The sequence below is a fragment of the Podarcis cretensis genome, assembly GCF_951804945.1.
Source record: "Podarcis cretensis genome assembly, chromosome: 11".
In the NCBI taxonomy this organism is placed as follows: Eukaryota; Metazoa; Chordata; class Lepidosauria; order Squamata; family Lacertidae; genus Podarcis; species Podarcis cretensis.
This window is the reverse complement of record NC_137180.1, coordinates 39104534-39120836: the sequence shown is the minus strand read 5'-3', so window position 1 is coordinate 39120836 and position 16303 is coordinate 39104534. Positions and strand designations below refer to the sequence as shown.

At 43.3% G+C, this 16303-nt stretch overlaps 2 protein-coding genes across 12 annotated transcripts in view; one reads left to right on the top strand and one right to left on the bottom strand.

Annotated features, from left to right (window-relative positions):
* MAST4 (microtubule associated serine/threonine kinase family member 4) overlaps positions 1-6805 on the top strand; it is a gene marked incomplete at its 5' end in the record, with an annotated part of 204094 nt that extends 197289 nt beyond the window's left edge. For all 11 annotated transcript variants that reach the window (XM_079995269.1, XM_079995268.1, XM_079995266.1 and 8 more), the window contains one exon: positions 693-6805. In XM_079995269.1, coding sequence (XP_079851395.1) covers positions 693-4456 — 3764 coding nt within the window. In that variant the 3' untranslated portion in view covers positions 4457-6805. The remainder of the gene's footprint in view (positions 1-692) is intronic.
* A 1207-nt stretch (positions 6806-8012) lies between these two features.
* Positions 8013-16097, bottom strand: CD180 (CD180 molecule). The gene is made up of 3 exons (XM_079996210.1): positions 15817-16097; positions 11801-11967; positions 8013-10424 (listed from the first exon to the last, which is right to left on the bottom strand). Exons 1-3 carry the CDS (start codon positions 15904-15906, stop codon positions 8696-8698), a joined length of 1986 nt encoding a protein of 661 aa, XP_079852336.1. The 5' UTR covers positions 15907-16097; the 3' UTR covers positions 8013-8695.
* Between the last annotated feature and the right edge of the window lie 206 nt (positions 16098-16303).

Below are 16303 nucleotides of genomic sequence, written 5' to 3'. Positions count from 1 at the left end.
AGGAAAGAGGGATTATCTAATGAAACCTAAGGGCCAACGAGCAGGCTTTCACAGCCACTTCAATGTACTGGGCAGCTTTGTTGCATCTTCAGCAAGTGAAGAGCTTAACTTTACAAAAGAAAAAAGGCCGAAACAAAACAACCAACTTTGAGAATTCCTGTGAATTCTTGAACTAGAGAAAAAATATTAAAAAATTCTTAAGCCAGCAAATATTACTTCAGTGCAGTTTTCATTATGTCATCTATTCTGTATTTCTTTTTTTGCTTCACTTCCCAGAGCATGTTTCAGACGGCCTCTGGGATGATGCTGTCCCTCAGTAGTCGAAAACCCCAGCTAATCACACTATTAAAAGTTTCTGAAAGAGCTGCTTATATTATTCAGCCATATATAGAGAGTGGCTTGTATTCACTCTATATTCATATCAGCTCAGGCGGCTAGTATTAGACCATATAGCAGAGTCCTCTTAGAAAATTCAGAAAGTAGGCCAAGTTCAGTTAATTTAAACTTCAAGGGGAAATGCAGGCAAGGAGGATGAAAAAGCTATAGAGATTTGACCTTTGAAAGCCAGTAATTTTCAAGCCATATTGGGTTTGATTATTATTTTCTTCTTGTCTGTATAGAAACATCTTTTATAGCTTATTGACAAGCGTTGATTGAAGGTTCTAGTGCAGTTCTGTTTGTTTCTCTTCCAGGTACAAATTCTTCTCAGAGTAGCTCTCCAAGTTCAAGTGCACCCAATTCTCCAGCTGGTTCTGGGCATATTAGGCCCAGCACACTTCATGGTTTGGGGCCCAAGCTTGGTGGGCAAAGATACAGGTCAGGAAGACGCAAATCAGCTGGCAGCATTCCCCTCTCTCCTTTGGCACGGACTCCTTCTCCAACACCTCAACCAACATCTCCTCAGCGGTCTCCATCACCTTTACTGGGGCATTCAATTGGAAACACAAAAATAGCTCAGGCTTTCCCTACAAAAATGCACTCTCCTCCCACTATTGTCAGACACATAGTGAGGCCTAAGAGTGCAGAACCACCAAGGTCTCCTTTGCTCAAGAGGGTTCAGTCAGAAGAGAAACTTGCCCCTTCTTATGGCACTGACAAGAAACACTTGTGCTCTCGCAAGCACAGCCTGGAAGTAACTCAGGAAGAAGTTAATAGAGAGGTTTCTCAATGGGATACAACCCTTCAGAGCCTGGAGGAGAATGTTTCTGATGTGCCATCACTCACACGAGTGAGACCTGCTGAACAAGGCTGCCTGAAACGTCCCATTTCCAGGAAGTTGGGCAGGCAAGAATCTGTTGATGAGCTGGATAAAGAAAAATTAAAGGTGAAGATAGTTGTGAAGAAGCAAGATCTGGCAGAGAAACAGGAATATTTGCAGAAAGCAAGCACCGTACATGAAATTTGTGGTGAATCAGAAAACCCAGTTGCCTCATGCTTAGAAGAGAGAGATGGCAAAAAAGCATTTCAGAAAGCTTTGGAAAGATCAAACCACTTTGAAGCTAAAATTGCAGCTCTGGAGACAGAGCCAGTAGGTGGCATGCTAAAAGACACCCTTCAGAAGAATGCAAGCATGAGATCAAATGATTGCACTGCTTTGGATGCGCATACACCATGTCAAGGGCCTCCACTTAATGAGCTCAGTCATTTGTCTTATGACTTCAAAAGAATACCCCCTCCATGTACATTGCAAAATGTTCTGCCTCACTCATCTGACAAGATGCCGAATGGGAAAGGAGAAAATGTAGATAAAACTGCACCGACAAAAGAACCTGTCAAATTTGAAAGATTAGATAGTAAGCTTGCAAATATTGATTATCTCCGGAAGAAAATGTCCTTTGAAGAAAAAGATGACAACTCCTGCCCAGTGCTAAAGTCCAAACTGACACCAAGTGTACATGAATGCCATCAGCTGAGTGCAGTCAGACCTATAAACATGCTGCAAGATTCCACCTCGGTGACTGAAAGCCGATCATTTATTAGCAGTGCTCATGCCACTCAGATTAACTCTGTTCCTTTCATTCCTCTCAAAGGATTGACTGGCCGAACAGAAGCTGGTGTGGAGAAATCAGCCTTGATTTCCACAGAGTCACCTGTCCGAAAGAGTCCTTCAGAATATAAGTTAGAAGGGAGGTCTGTGTCTTGCTTGAAGCCAATTGAAGGAACCTTAGATATTGCTTTAATTTCTGGGCCACAGTCTTCAAAGACAGAAGTGTCTTCATGTGCAGTTGCAGGAGGCCAAAATGCCAAAAACGATGGCCAACCACTCATCTGCCAAGGAGGCATCAGTGTAAAGGTTGAGCCGTCTTGTCAGAAAGTGCAGACGCCAGCCTTTCAACAATCCAGCCCTTATGAATCTAATCTAGTAAAGTTCCAGTCTCCAAAGCCAAATAAAAGTACTCAGAGCTCACCAGCAATGCCTGTGACCACTGAACAGCAGTCAGAAAAGACACTTTCCAATTTCAGTGCTAAATGTGACTCCTCTGTAAAGGTGATTAATCAGAAGAAAGAGGTTATTCAGCTTTCTGCACATGAGGCTAAATCCAGCAGTTCCCAAAACCAGAGTTCCACCTTGACAAGTTGCAAATCTGCCCATGCACAGGGAAATCCTGAGAAAGCCAAACGGAAGGAGAAGAAAACCTACAAAGAAGGACCAGACAACCACACAAGGCCTCAGCCAAGTGATAGCATCCTTCCAGAGAAGCCTAAGGCAGTTGAGGTTTCTCCATCAAAGAAATCTATTACAGACGTGTCACCAAATCAGGATGCAAAACGCATTCAGAGGTATTCCTTTGATTCAGCTGCTCAGCAGCAGATACGTGGAATAGCAAAAGTACAAATAGCAAGCTCGAAATCAAAGTTCAAAGATGTGCTCAAGCCATCCGTAAAAGAGGATGATAACACCACTAGAGACTATTCAGCAAATGAGTTGGGCCTGCAGAAAGCAAGTGGATGTTCCAAGCCTGAAGCATCACTTCTGGCTGGTGTAACCGTGCAAACGGACCAGGGGGAAAAAGAACAGAAGCAGCCCAAAAATGCGGAGCCTCCAGCTGGTAACAAAGAGTCCAGCATTGCTTCTAGGCAACAAGGAAGCAATTCTGATCTCCCCGCTGCAAAAGAATTATTAAACAGGCCCTGTGTAGTGGATGCTCCTGGTTGCTGCAGCATTAAAGATAATATGAGACCTGCAACATACATGGAAAATAGCACTGTTAAATCTAGACCAGTTCCTGACACTTGTTTCTCAAAATTGAAACATTCTGAAAAACAGACACAAAAGCAAATAGCTACAAACGTGAAAGAAAAAGAAACTGGCCCTCATGCTTTGGCCGGCTCTGTGAAGGAGGGGAAAAACATCAATAAGTCTGCACTGGATTCTTTTTCACACCCTCCAAGCTCTCGGAGAAAGCTAAATAATGAGCAAATACAGGCAGAAAGGTATCTGGTCATAGAATGTGGGTCAGAACCCTCAATCCACATCAATAGCACCTTGCCTGAAAAACAGCTTAAATCCTCCAATAAAAAGCAGGCGGTGGCAGCAGCCCCAGATGGTGCTAAGCATTTTCAGAGGCAAGAGATGGCAAGTTTAAACGATCCTGTTGATCAAAAGCCATTCAGTCTACGTACCAAGCAGAACACGCCTCCCAAGACATCGCCAGCTGTAAAAGAGGGCTCCTTGTTGAGCAAACCAGCCGACAAGAGCCCGAACATTCAGACCACCTCTGCGGAAATGCAACCTGAAGGGGGGAAATGCACCAATGCACTTTATTTTCAAACTGACCATGGGAAGCCAGATCCTAACCTTTCCCTTCTTAGCTGTGATGCCAGAGGAAAAGCAGTGGAAAAGGCAGTCACGGGTGCGAAGAACTTTCACGACACTAAAGGAAAAGGGCACATGAATCAAAAGCAGCTATCCGAGGGGAGCAAGCAGCATGCTGCAAAACATTCCTCCACCCCTGCTTTGCAGAGTTCATGTCACGCAGCTTCAAAGCAGCTTGAGTGCCCACCCAGCTTCCCTGAATCTAGGCCGGAAGCCCCTGTTCTGCCTTCAGCAAAGGCTAGCCTGGGGTCCTCCGAGCCACTTGCACTGAGCAGCAGGGAAGTGAAAAAGCAAGCCAGCTCTTCCTCAGCAGACGGCAGGGCAGAAATGACTAAAAGTGTTTCCCTGTTGGGCTTGCACTATACTCCGTCCCCTGTGGAAGAGAACATTCCCACTTCAGACTTGGCGGGGAAGCACAAAAGCCAAGAGAGGTCTCACTCTGCTGTGGACATGAAGGGGAAAGACCCCGGTCTGCCTCAGGCTTCTGCCACGAGAAAACCGAATGTAGGTAAAGATTTGCCAAAGTCAGGGACTCCAGCTGACTCTCCCAATGCACTTTCAGCCGACAAAGACTCTGCCCGGCCGAGGCGAGGAAAAGACACCTCCCGAAGCAGCCCTCACAAAAAACCCTCCCAATAGCAAGACCTGCAAATAGGACTGCTTAGTTGAAAACCTAGTGTCTTGTCTTACCTTCAGCACTGTGTAGTATTTTCTTGCAGAAAAAAAATATTCAGCGCCACTTAAGCAGGGTGTGTAAAGAAAGGACTGGTTTCCTTCCCCCCTCAAAATTCCTTCCCAAATGTAACCGGTTAAACTGTTACCATATTGTATTTGTACAAAAATACTTTTACAATTTGAGAGACAGGTTGTGGGCGGGTGGGATGACAAATTATCTGTAAATACTTACTAGTGTGTATCATTTAGATTATGTAGTGTCTCTACTTTGCTGCTGATTGCATTGTTTACTGTATCTTTTTAATGATAGTTGCTTTGCCACTAGTTTGCCATAATTTAAGAAGAAGCAGAATTACTAAAACTTGGGCCTAAACAGAACCCACAAATATATATTGGTCTGAAGGGAGAAGAAAGACGCTCCATTCTTTCCTTGTTCAAAAAGCTGTGCACAACTCTAAAATAGAAGAAGTGATAAATCTAATGACTTTCAGTGAATTTAGAATTGTATTTAAGAGCTAGCAAGGTTGGTATTATTGTAGTGAGCTAACTTTGTCAGTTAAAACTGGAGCTCTTCAGTACACAATTTCTGCCTCTTGTGTAGACTATGTGCATGATGGGAAAGAGAAGTCTCCATTATCATGGGTACACCATCCCATTCACAATATAGTTTTCTGGTAATATGAAATTGTCCTGTGTTCTTTCATCTCATCCTGGGCTTTAGACTAAAATACCTTTGTGAGCTTAGTTCCTGCTGCCTTGATTCAGCTCACATTTATTTCTGTCCAGGCCTTTCTGGTATGAAGAACATACAGATGTGCATGGCATAAAGTGTTGAAACAATTTTCATGTACACAAATGAATCATCTTTGTCATGATAGGTAGATGTGAGCATTTAGCAGTTCAGCTTTCTTTTCTATTTTATGACAAAAGTGGTGAAGTGAGGGGAAGCGTTTTTCAGCATTGTATCTAGATGATATATCAAACACCTGATAACATTTTAATACCTAGCTGGGGCCTTATGTTGTAGATTAATCTTGCTGTTTTTAGCAAGTCATCCTAGGTTTAACATTCTTCTTGAAGTACATTAAGTAGCTCTATACATTTCATATTGTGATCTTTATTTGTATGCAAAAGAAGTAAATGTATTTTTTTTAATGAAAAAGGCATTCTTTTGTAGAAAAAAGGGGGGCTGTTGGAGCTTTTTGGTGCTAGAATGTTGGTGTTCTTTTTACTTTTTGCTAAGCCTTATTTGAATTTTGTGTATAGTGGAATATGTCTATGTTGAATTTGTCTGATTAAATTTGGAGGGAAAGTATTTGGTTTTTTGGAAACATGTATAGCAACACTCCAGAAAGATTATCACAGATAAGTATGCTAAAATGACTGGGATCCACAAGACAATTGTGCTTTCTTTCTTCTATATTTCCTTGCAAAAGCTCATTTAATGCAGACCCTCCTTCAGGGCATTTTCCCCGCTCCCCACACACCATTTCCCTAGCTATATTTACCCAAGCATAACCCAATTATGAATTGGCTGCTTGTAAGGTATTTACAAGTATGCTAAATGCATTTTCCTGAGAAAAATGAGTAAACCAATTGGGATTTTGTTCATTTTTGAAATCCTTGTTAAGAAAATAAAATTACCAGCAAGTCCCTGTAATTTTCCATACAGTGATGGAATATTCTTTTCCTTTCCATGTGCTCATGAATTATTAAAATCAACTGGGGGGAAACATTTTGAAGTGAGTAGTTCTAGCATTTATAGCCTATATCTGTGCTTTGGGGGTTGAAATAATTAAACACTAATGCACTCCAAAATCATGACATTTCTATCTGGGAGTTATCCCATAGTTTACATTTGCTTGCAAGTTAAAAACCTTCCACTTGTTTCCCTTAAAGCACACCTAGCTCTCTTGTTTACAAATGTATCTTTTTATGTATATTTTGTATAGTGCTTTATCACTTCTGCCAAATACTTCCCACCTATTTTAGAAATGTAGTGGCACATAAGCTTGCATTCATGTAGTTTCCTTGTTCTTGATGTTTACCTTACAGTGAACTGTTAGAGATCCTCTTTAGTGTGTACTCTTTTGTCAGTCTATGTGTTGGTTGTATATTAGAATGACCCTTTGTAGTTCTTCCTACTGTAGATTATCAAATTATTAAAAAAAAAAAAGTTAGGATCTGTGCAATAAAGTGTTTGCAGTCTTATTTTCTTTAAGAAATCCACATGGATGACCTAACCTTTGGGTATTGAATAAAATTATTTATACTTATGAAGAACATTAAAATAAAACTGAGCATGAAAGGGAATTGAGTCTGTTTCTTGAACTGGCTTCCTTTAATTTTCACCAAATATAGGTCTATAAATGCACAAGCAGAAAAGGAAGGAGGAGTCCACACAGCATAGTCTTTTGTTCCACTGATAAAACATATTCCCTTCTCATGTGAATTGCATAAGAGGACATTGCAGATAGCCAGAGGCTGCTGTTGGGCAACAGCCCCAGGGGTCCCAGGCCCCCCACCATGTTCACACATTAAGCAGGGGGAAACATACATGCATGGGCTTTCCACACTTTCTGGGTTCCAGAACACTTGGGAAAACTGGTGCATGTAGAAGTGGTGACACAGAGACTTTTCCCTGTAGACAGCCACACCTAACTGCACAACCTCGGGGCAAGGCTAGCAGTGAAACCCCACAGTCCCCTTCTCTGTGTGAAAAGGGTATAAATGACCAAATAACCTAGTGACAAGGGGCCACAAAAAAGTGTGTGTTTTTTCTGTTTGGCTGCCAGATGATGGTTTTGGCTATATAAAAATTGCCACTATTGTTTTGACATTTCTGAGTTTCCTTTCCTGTTACGTGCTTCAAGTAACATTTAGTTGAAACACAAAGTGGTATGTGCATAATGGGCTAGAATGCTTAATATCAGGACGCTTGTTTTGCTCTGCCCTCATAAACCATTTTTGAACCCTCAACGGGGTGGGGGTGAACTGCTGTGGTTTGCTGCGGTGCCCCCACAGTACGCCTAAATATAGAAGAATAACATAGCAACCACAGCAAACTGGGATAATGCAAGCAGACTTGCAGGACTGCAGACTGAATTCCTCTATCGGACAAAGAACCGTGGACATGTAGAGTGAGATGCGGAGGGCAGGGCAGGAGGAGACAGAGACTCAGCATGGCCTCTACTAAAGCAGCAACAAAGCGTGCGGGGGGGGGGGGAGAATGGAAGAACAGAGATAAAGAGGTCCATGAGGGGCCCTACCGCCAGCAGGGGAGGGGAGGAAGAGTGATGGAGTGGCAACTCAAGTACAACCATCTCTTGTCCTGGCCCTACTTGGCAGGGTAAAATGGGGAGGGTTTAACTCCCTTTGTGCAGCAAATAAATAGATGGATCTAGGTAGGTCCTGGAATAAAATACATATGGCTGCCACACCACATCCAGTTTAGCCCTTATTTGTGTGTGTAATATTTACCCTCTTTAACCCTTGTGAGGAAACATTAAACAAACAGTAATGAAAAAGAGAACTGCCTTGCTGTTTATTATTGTGGCATTTTTATTCCAAATATGGAAGCCTAGGCTGAGTACTTCTGAGTACTTTCAAGCTTTATCTTGTCCAGGAGTTAGCAGGAGTCTTCCTTGCCAAATATAAAATGATCACCTAGGAAAGAACAACTGCCTTACATTTTTCAGGTTAAGATACTGTCAACTTTACACTGACCTGGTGCACTGTGAGGTCATCAGTTTTTGCCTCCTATATGGCACTGAGAATGAACTCTACCTGGAAAATGCAAGACTGAGCAGTGAACTCTGGCTTTCTCTTATTTCCATACCTTGCAGTGATTTCCTTTGCCATGTTATCTCATGTCAAAAACAAATTAACCAAGTGCGCTACAGGCAACTCCTGATTTAGGCGCACCTGAATGATGTGTGATCACACACATGCACACTGCACCAAACCTGAAAACAGCCCCAAAATGTCATAAAGATGTTATGAAAAGGGGTTGGGAGTGGTGCAGAGTGGGTTTATGCTTGCATGTGTCCAAAATGGAGCCCCCATGCAAAACGAGGACTGCCTGTACAGTCAACGACAACTGGAACAAAAATTAGTATTAGAAAGTGGAATTCCCTTATAAGCATCTTCCTACTAATTTGTTGGCTTTTGTTACTCTTCTGTATCTTTTCTTTTTCCAGGAACTCAAAGCTGTTGGTAGTTTCTCCTTAAAAAACGTATGATCAAAATGAAGGTCACTACAATTACTGCTATCGTAACAAAGGCAATCAATACTACTTGAGCAGTGCTAAACCCACAGGACAGATTTATAGAGAGGAGCTTAGAGCCCGCTAGTGATTTGGGCTCTGAGCACACTGTCTCTTCAGAGTCTTCAATTTTATCTATGTTTTGCTTGTACCAAGTTAATAATCCAATATTGGAACAGGTGCATTCCAGTGGATTGTAACTTAAATTGATTACACTCTGGCCAGATAGGTTAGTCAACATATCACGTGGGATAATATGGATCCTATTGTTGGCAAAATTGAGATATATGTTTCTGAGGCTGGAAAATGCATCTGAATTGAATGCAATAAGATTGTTGTGGCTCAAGTCCATGTGTTTTAACTTCTTGAGCTTAGAAAATGCCTTGGTTTGTATAGCCGACAATTTGCAAGAAGATAAAGTTAACACTTCCAAATTGGGTGCCTGCTGAAAGAGGTTGTCTTCCAGGATGGTCTTGGATTCAAAGTTATTTCCATTCAGCTTCAAGACAATAAGATTCTCCAGACCTTGTAAAATGTGTGGGATATTGAGATCAATTTTAGAGTAAGAAAGGTTTAGAATCTGCAAAAAATGCAGGTTGCAGAAGGGTCCTTGAGAAGCATTGATGAGAATCTGTGTGGAAGTGAGGTCCAGAACCTTCAGGTTAATGCTTTCATTAAACGCCTCATTGTGGAACCCGAGCTTCCTATTGTAGCTCAGGTTGAGGTGTTGCAAGCTGCTCAGGCCACGGAGCGGCTTGCTGCAGCAGTCGGTGCTTTCTATTTGAGATCTGCTCAAGTCAAGGTGTTGCAGTTTCGACAAAGACCCTAGGCACCCAGATCCCAAATCCAAGCTTTTCAGATTCCCTCTGAGAGAAATATGGGTGAGGTTGGGGAAAGCAGAAGCCCTGATATTGCAAAGGTGCTCAAATTTATTCTTGTCGAGATTGAGTTCCCTCAGGAAATTCAACTGAACCAGGCCAGTGGGTAGTTCACCGATGTCTGTGTGGGCCATGTCCAACTTCTGGAGTTTGGCCAAACAGTGGAATGTGTCAGCTGAGAAGTATAGGAAATGGCGATATGGCAGATAGAGGTAGTCAACAGAGATGTTGCATATACCCTGCAACATGGCGGGAGTTATGGGAAGGGCATCTCTATCCAAAGAATTCCCAAGTCGAAGAGCAACAGTACTGGCATCCTGCAGCCCTTCCAGGATCACCGAAACATTCACACAATGGCCAAAATCCAAAGTATAGAAAAAAATGGAACTGAAAGCCTTGGTCTCAATGTGCATAATATCGTTGTCTGCAAGAATGAGAGTCAGATTGCTGACTTGCTTTAATACCCTTATGTCTTCAGCTGATATTCTTTGTATTATGTTCATCTGAAAATCCAAATATTTGAGGTTCCTCGTTGGAAAATGTGATGGGAGCTCTAGTGATTGGATGTAGTTGTCTTTTAGTATCAGTGTCTCCAAGTTACCCAGGTCCTCCATTGGGATGGATGATAAACTACTGAGTCCTGTTTGGGTCAGGTCAAGGTGTTTCAGAGAGTGAGGTCCAGCGAATGCTCTGTCTGCCAGAAACAGAAGATTGTTTCCAGTCAAGATGATTGTCTCCAGGTGAGCGTTGTTTCCAAAGGCATCCTCATATACCCAGTTAATTTGACACCTTAAAAAACAAAACACACACACAAAAGTCTAGCAGTCAAACACCGCAACTGTATATGCTTATCTTATTAATACACATCTACAGAAACAATAAAAATGGATTTCCTGCTTTTGTTTACATTTTTAATGAGAGGAGAACAATAGAACTGGCACAGCTGTAAATGGGATCATATTTTGCACCAACCTAAATAGGCAGTGAACATTAACACTGCAATTCATTGTCTCTCACTCAGTCAGCACAGTCATTTATCTTTGCACAATGAAACATTTTCTCTTCCTCCCACCATGTGTGCCCTAAATCTGTTCTAGGGGTTCCCAAACCCTCTGGAGCAGATCTGGGGAGGGTGTGAAGGGGAGGGAGAAATTCCAATGAAAAGATGTGCATGGATGGGTACCCAAGTTGTGTGTCTGTTTTTAATCAATGAGGGTCTCTGCTAATTTCAGGCTGAGCATGAACCGCTGTACCTTTTTGTAGCCATGCACTGTGTTCCAGAACATTCCAATGCACCCACTTGCATAAATCCTTGTAAGTCATATAACACAGGGGAGGGTATACCAGTGTGCCAAAGCATTTGCTTTTGCAATTTTGTTGAAGAGCAGCTTTTTACACTCCTCAGCTATTCTCGGAAATTGAGGCGTTTGTTCTCCTTGCCTCTTCATTTGGTTTTGGCAGCACAATTTGTATGAAAAACAGAATTCTGAGTGCAGGTACCGGGCAGTAAGTTTTGTATGTTTGCTGTTTGTTCAAGCACGAGCCATTAGTGCCTGGGGGGGGGGCGTTAATCTTCACCCCAGCAAGCAAACCAAGCAGAGATGTAAGAGGAGGGTTCAGCCTGATTTAGGAGAAACCAGTGCCATTTCCCGACACTGGCCATATTGTGGTTTATCCTATTTCCTCTTTCCTTGCAAGATAGGTCAGTCAGTTTATATAGATGTCAAGAAACAAAATATGCACCCAGAGTTTGTCATCTAGGACTTCTTTCAATACTCTACTGCAGGGTAGTGAAGCAAGTTCTATGAATTTCTGGTCTTGTAATATGTGTGCCTTGGTAGGGTTTGGTTTTGCCTTTCAGGTGATTTTGCATAGCATTATAGAAGTTTTAGGTGTCAGTTCTATGCTGCACATGGCATAACGTTAGATAATAGCACTGCACAGGTTGTGACTGTCTAAAGGCTGGCCTCAGTTTACAACAACTACAAAATTTTCTAACAAGTATTGATTCACAGTGCAATGACTTGTGGGAGCAGGTTTGGGTAGATGAGAGTTCTAGCTTTGAGGCTTAAATATCTCTTGGCTGTAACCACAAGTACCACTTGCTTGAAAAGTTGAAGTGAAAGTCCCAATTTGCACAAAAAGAGGACAAAGATCTAGCATACCTTGTTAAGTCTAAATACACCAGATCTTTCAGCTTGCTGAGTGTTGATTGTTGAAGGGAATACAGGAAGTTGAAGCTGAAATCAAGGACTTGGGTTATGTTAGGTAGTTGCTCAGGAATCTCTTTCAGTCCCAGATCTTCACAACTGTAGCTTCTGTTAGCAATAAGCTGTAAAAATTACACACAGTTTTATGGATCCGCACACACTGATGCACAGAGATGCATTAATGCAACAGAGATGTGTGCATCTCTGTTGGCACAATGCAATCTCTCGTAATTGGGGTTTGTAAATAAATAAATAAAATTCTTGTGAAACTTCTAATATTGTCCCATCTCTGTACTGGCCTGAATCAGTACCAATGCCAAAAATGGACCCTGCCTGGGAATCTGACATGCTATCTCCTTTTTTATCTTTGCACAGAAGGCGAAGTGTATAAGTATTGTGCAACAAACTATTTTGTTATTGTAGTAGCAGTATCAGCAAGGGCCTTTTGTAGTTTTCAGAAACTCTGGTGTTTGTATCTGAAATCAAAGGCAATAGTCCGGGTGATGCTGGCGACTTCTTTAATTGTCAGACAACTTACAAATTTTGAGAACTATACAAGGAAGGCAAACCTGAGGGGATTTCCCCTCACATTCCAGAACCTGCTTTTGGCACCTCCATGCCCACTCATATGTTATCTAAGGCTTTATTCATATCTGTTAGAAAACTGCCCTGCAGATAAGTGATGAGAGGGACCCTCTCCCAAAATGTCCAGTCCAGGCTGCAGCTTTTCACAGCTGTGTTGGCTTAAAAAAGGGGGAGGGGGAGGGTCTTTCAAATGACTGAGGCTGCAAAGGGATTCCTGAATAGAAAAGTATAGGGTTGTGCTTTGAGTGTCACTTTTAATTTGATCTGGACACTTCTGTCTGAAACTCTGTATATGGGGGAGGGGAAGAGACTACACCAGCAGACGACATAAGATATTAGAGTCAATATAATGCTATGTGACTGGCACTGTCAAAATCAGGGCAGACCAAGTGGGTCACAAAACGTAGTTGGATACAGAACCCGTGGCCACACACTGCCTTGCTGCATTGCAGGGAGCGAGGCCAAAATTTGACCCCCACCCACCTGCCAGCCCTTGAGATGCCTTCCCAAAGCTGGATAAGCAAGGCACCTTGCTTTGGGAAGCAGGTGTGAGCCTCTGGCAGGGCCCTCCCACCTTCCCAAAGCTGAAAAAGCGCTAACTAGAATTTGCGAAGGAGGCTGGAGGACCCTGTCAGAGCCCTCACACCTCCTTCCCAAAGCCCAGCACCTCACTTACGCAGCTTTGGGAACACAGTGCCAGGGCTGGATGGTGTCATGGGCCAGGAGCCAGCTTCACCTACTGAACAACAGCCTGAAGGGGAAGAAGGTGGAGTGACTCCACCTGCAGCTGATCAGCCTTCAAGGACTCAGAGGAGAAGGCACTGATGAGAATCAGCTGGCTTCAGCCACCTTAAACAGAGCTTCCAGCAGCAGTCAGAGGCTGGTAACAACACTTGTAGTTCCTGGGCCTATATTGCTACTTTCTGCTCGTCTTGACCCTTGACCCCATGATCTTTGGATTTTCTGACCCCAGACCATCTGACCACATGGGTTGCTGTTCACCCAGCCCTAGGACTGGACCTGACTTCAGATGCTGACTCTGCCTCCAGACAAGTACACCTCAGAGACTCTTCTGGTTGGCTGGCCTCCATTGAGCCCTGCATGTTGTTGCTTAGCAATGAGATTACAACAAGTGGGGGCATCAAATGTTTCTGAGGGGCACCAAAAATGGTATTGAGGCCATGTGGCTCTTGGGTCATGTGTTGGACTGCCCTGGTCTCAATGATACTCATAATGGAAATTCCCCAAATCAGACCTGGAAAGGATGTGTTTCTAAACAATGTTGTCTTCAAGTGCAAATTCTAGTATCGAACTTCGTGTGCTAAAAGCTGCTGTCGTTGTTAGATCTATAAAGGACCTACATACAGATTCAGAGTGGGACCATGGTGTGAATAAGCATTTGAAGCCCTCCCCACAACACCACAGTCCGAGTCCCAGTGATTGATATTCTTTCTCTCTTTTTTAAAACCTATGTGGATGCTAATATTGTGATTAAGATCAATTCTAGTTTGGCCCTATGCAGAGGCCATTTTTAGTTCTGTTATTCCTAATTATCCTTGAAACTGGAGTGGGATCTGTGCCAGATGACCACTATTGCAACAGGTTAAAACATTAAAGTGAGAAAAATTATTAGCATAATTAAAAGGGCAAGTTAAATGCAAATATTAGTGCTCCTTTTAGTCTGTAGCTATTTTATCTAGTGGAGGGGGGACATTTTTTCCCCTGCTACTGTATAGAAAATGCCACCTCTTTTAACAAATTCTGAAAGCACATTCAAATACACTCATCAAGTATTGCTTTTGCAAAGGTAGTTCTTTGATAAGGTGAAAAGCTGAAAGAAATATTAACCTACCTACTTTTGTAACTGTGACTCATCTCCTCTGCTACATCTATCAAGGATGTTACTGCTTGCAGCATAAAGTGTGCAAAAAAAAAAAAAAGGGTCTAGTTCTACAGAAATTAGGTACATTTAAACTGCTTATAAAACAAAGCACCTGTTCGGAAGCCCTGCTGCAAACAGATTAAAGGCACCAGTGGTCTGTTTCATTACAACCCCCTCTGGTTCCAGAGAACTCCTAGTAAAATGTCCATGTGCGCACACAGTCTGCAAAATATGTGCACTACCTCGAAAATGGGTTCTCCGTCATTGCCTCTCATGTCTACATGTCCGTTTAAAACTTCTTAGACACAGTTCAGGACAAGATTTTTCAGACTTGTCCTTTCGCTTATTGATATGCTGCACTGTATGACCTCCCTGCAGGAGATGTGCCTGAATCTTTGGTGCAATAGGCAGCAAGCGGCTTACTCCCAGTTACTGTGTCAGGGGCGCCATCTTGCCCTCAGTATTGTGGGTGCCCACCCCTACAACGTGGATACACGATATTACATGCCTGCACATAGTTGTGGTGGGCGGTGGCACAGCAGCTTCTCTTCTTCCTCCTCCTCCTCTCTGCAGCCAGCAAGGCACTGGCGGAGGAAGAGGGGGTGTGGGGAGCGCATCACCCCCGGCACCACGATCTCGGTGGGGTGCCATCCCGGCTCCCCCCCCCGCACTGGCCGCCACGCCCCCAGGACATGCCCCACGCCCTCACCTGCTCTCCGCCCCCAGTGGTGGAGCATGAAGCTCTGCCACTGCAGCAAGGCACCCTTTTCCGTGGGGAGGGGCTCAGACTTGGAGGCAGAGAGACTCTGCCTCTGCATCCCAGCCACCCCCCCCCCAAGTAAAGGGTGCCTCACTTGCTGGCTGTGGAGGGAGGAACTGAACTGCTTCTCTTTCACAGGCAACTCTACTGCCTCATGCCGGCTTTTCTCATTGACTTTGTGGGTGCCCGGCCCCCTCCCTCAATTATATTATATTATTGTGGGTGCCCAAGCACCCGTGGCCCCCTGGAGTTGGCTCCTATGAACTGTATATAGGATTGCATTCATAGGTTGAAATCCTAAATAAACTTGCCATGCACCAGGGAACACTGCACTACTGAACACAGTGAAAATGCATAGCTATAAGGCTAAAATTGCGAGTGCAAGAGAATAAACTCCATTAAAACAACGAGAAACATATTTCTAAGTAGATGCGCATAGGACTGTCCCTATTAAGTCCCATGCTAAAATGGCACAGGATTATCGCTGCTAATTTAAGGTTTGCCTTTTCAGCGAGAAAGGATCCTCAAGGTCTAGAAATTTTTCCTGCCTGAGGCCGCTTTTAGCGAATGTGCTCTGAAGGTACAGCATTGTCCCTGATACTTTTGCCCCACCAACCGCAAATTTCATAGCCCTTTGAAGTAACCTGATGTTAGCATGCAAGTATTCACTGCCACAGATTAATTATTGATTCTCTCTTGAAGATGCTTTTCCCCGAATAGAGAGACAAACAAGTTATCACTCACCTCAGTGCACATCATATCTGCTGGCTTGGTTACTTCACAGCTAACATCTAAAAGGCCCATCAGAACCCAGCAGAACGTGCACCAGGCCATTAGGAGGGTTTATTAGATTCTCCACACAGACGAGCTGCGGTAATGGAAGTCAGATGAAAAATAATTTTCCAGAATGGGGGTTTAGAAAGCTTTGTTAAACTGGAGATGTAGGAGACAAAACGGCCGTCACAGCTAAAAATAAGTTTCCTCTTGAAGCCTAGTCATTTATGGGCCCTGCAGCCAACCTTTTCGGTTCCTTTTTTCTGCCCCACACTTAAATCCTTGCATCAGTCTGCCCACTTCTGCATTAAATGTCAGGAGGGAGGCACGTGAAAAGAGGGTTTGGTCTTTGAGGTTCACTTGGTGTCAGTGCTATTTTTCTTTTCTTTTCTTTTTTTAAAAAAGAGGGGCCAGAACTCACCTTGTTCTCTTATAATGGCAATGGGGCCCACCTGAG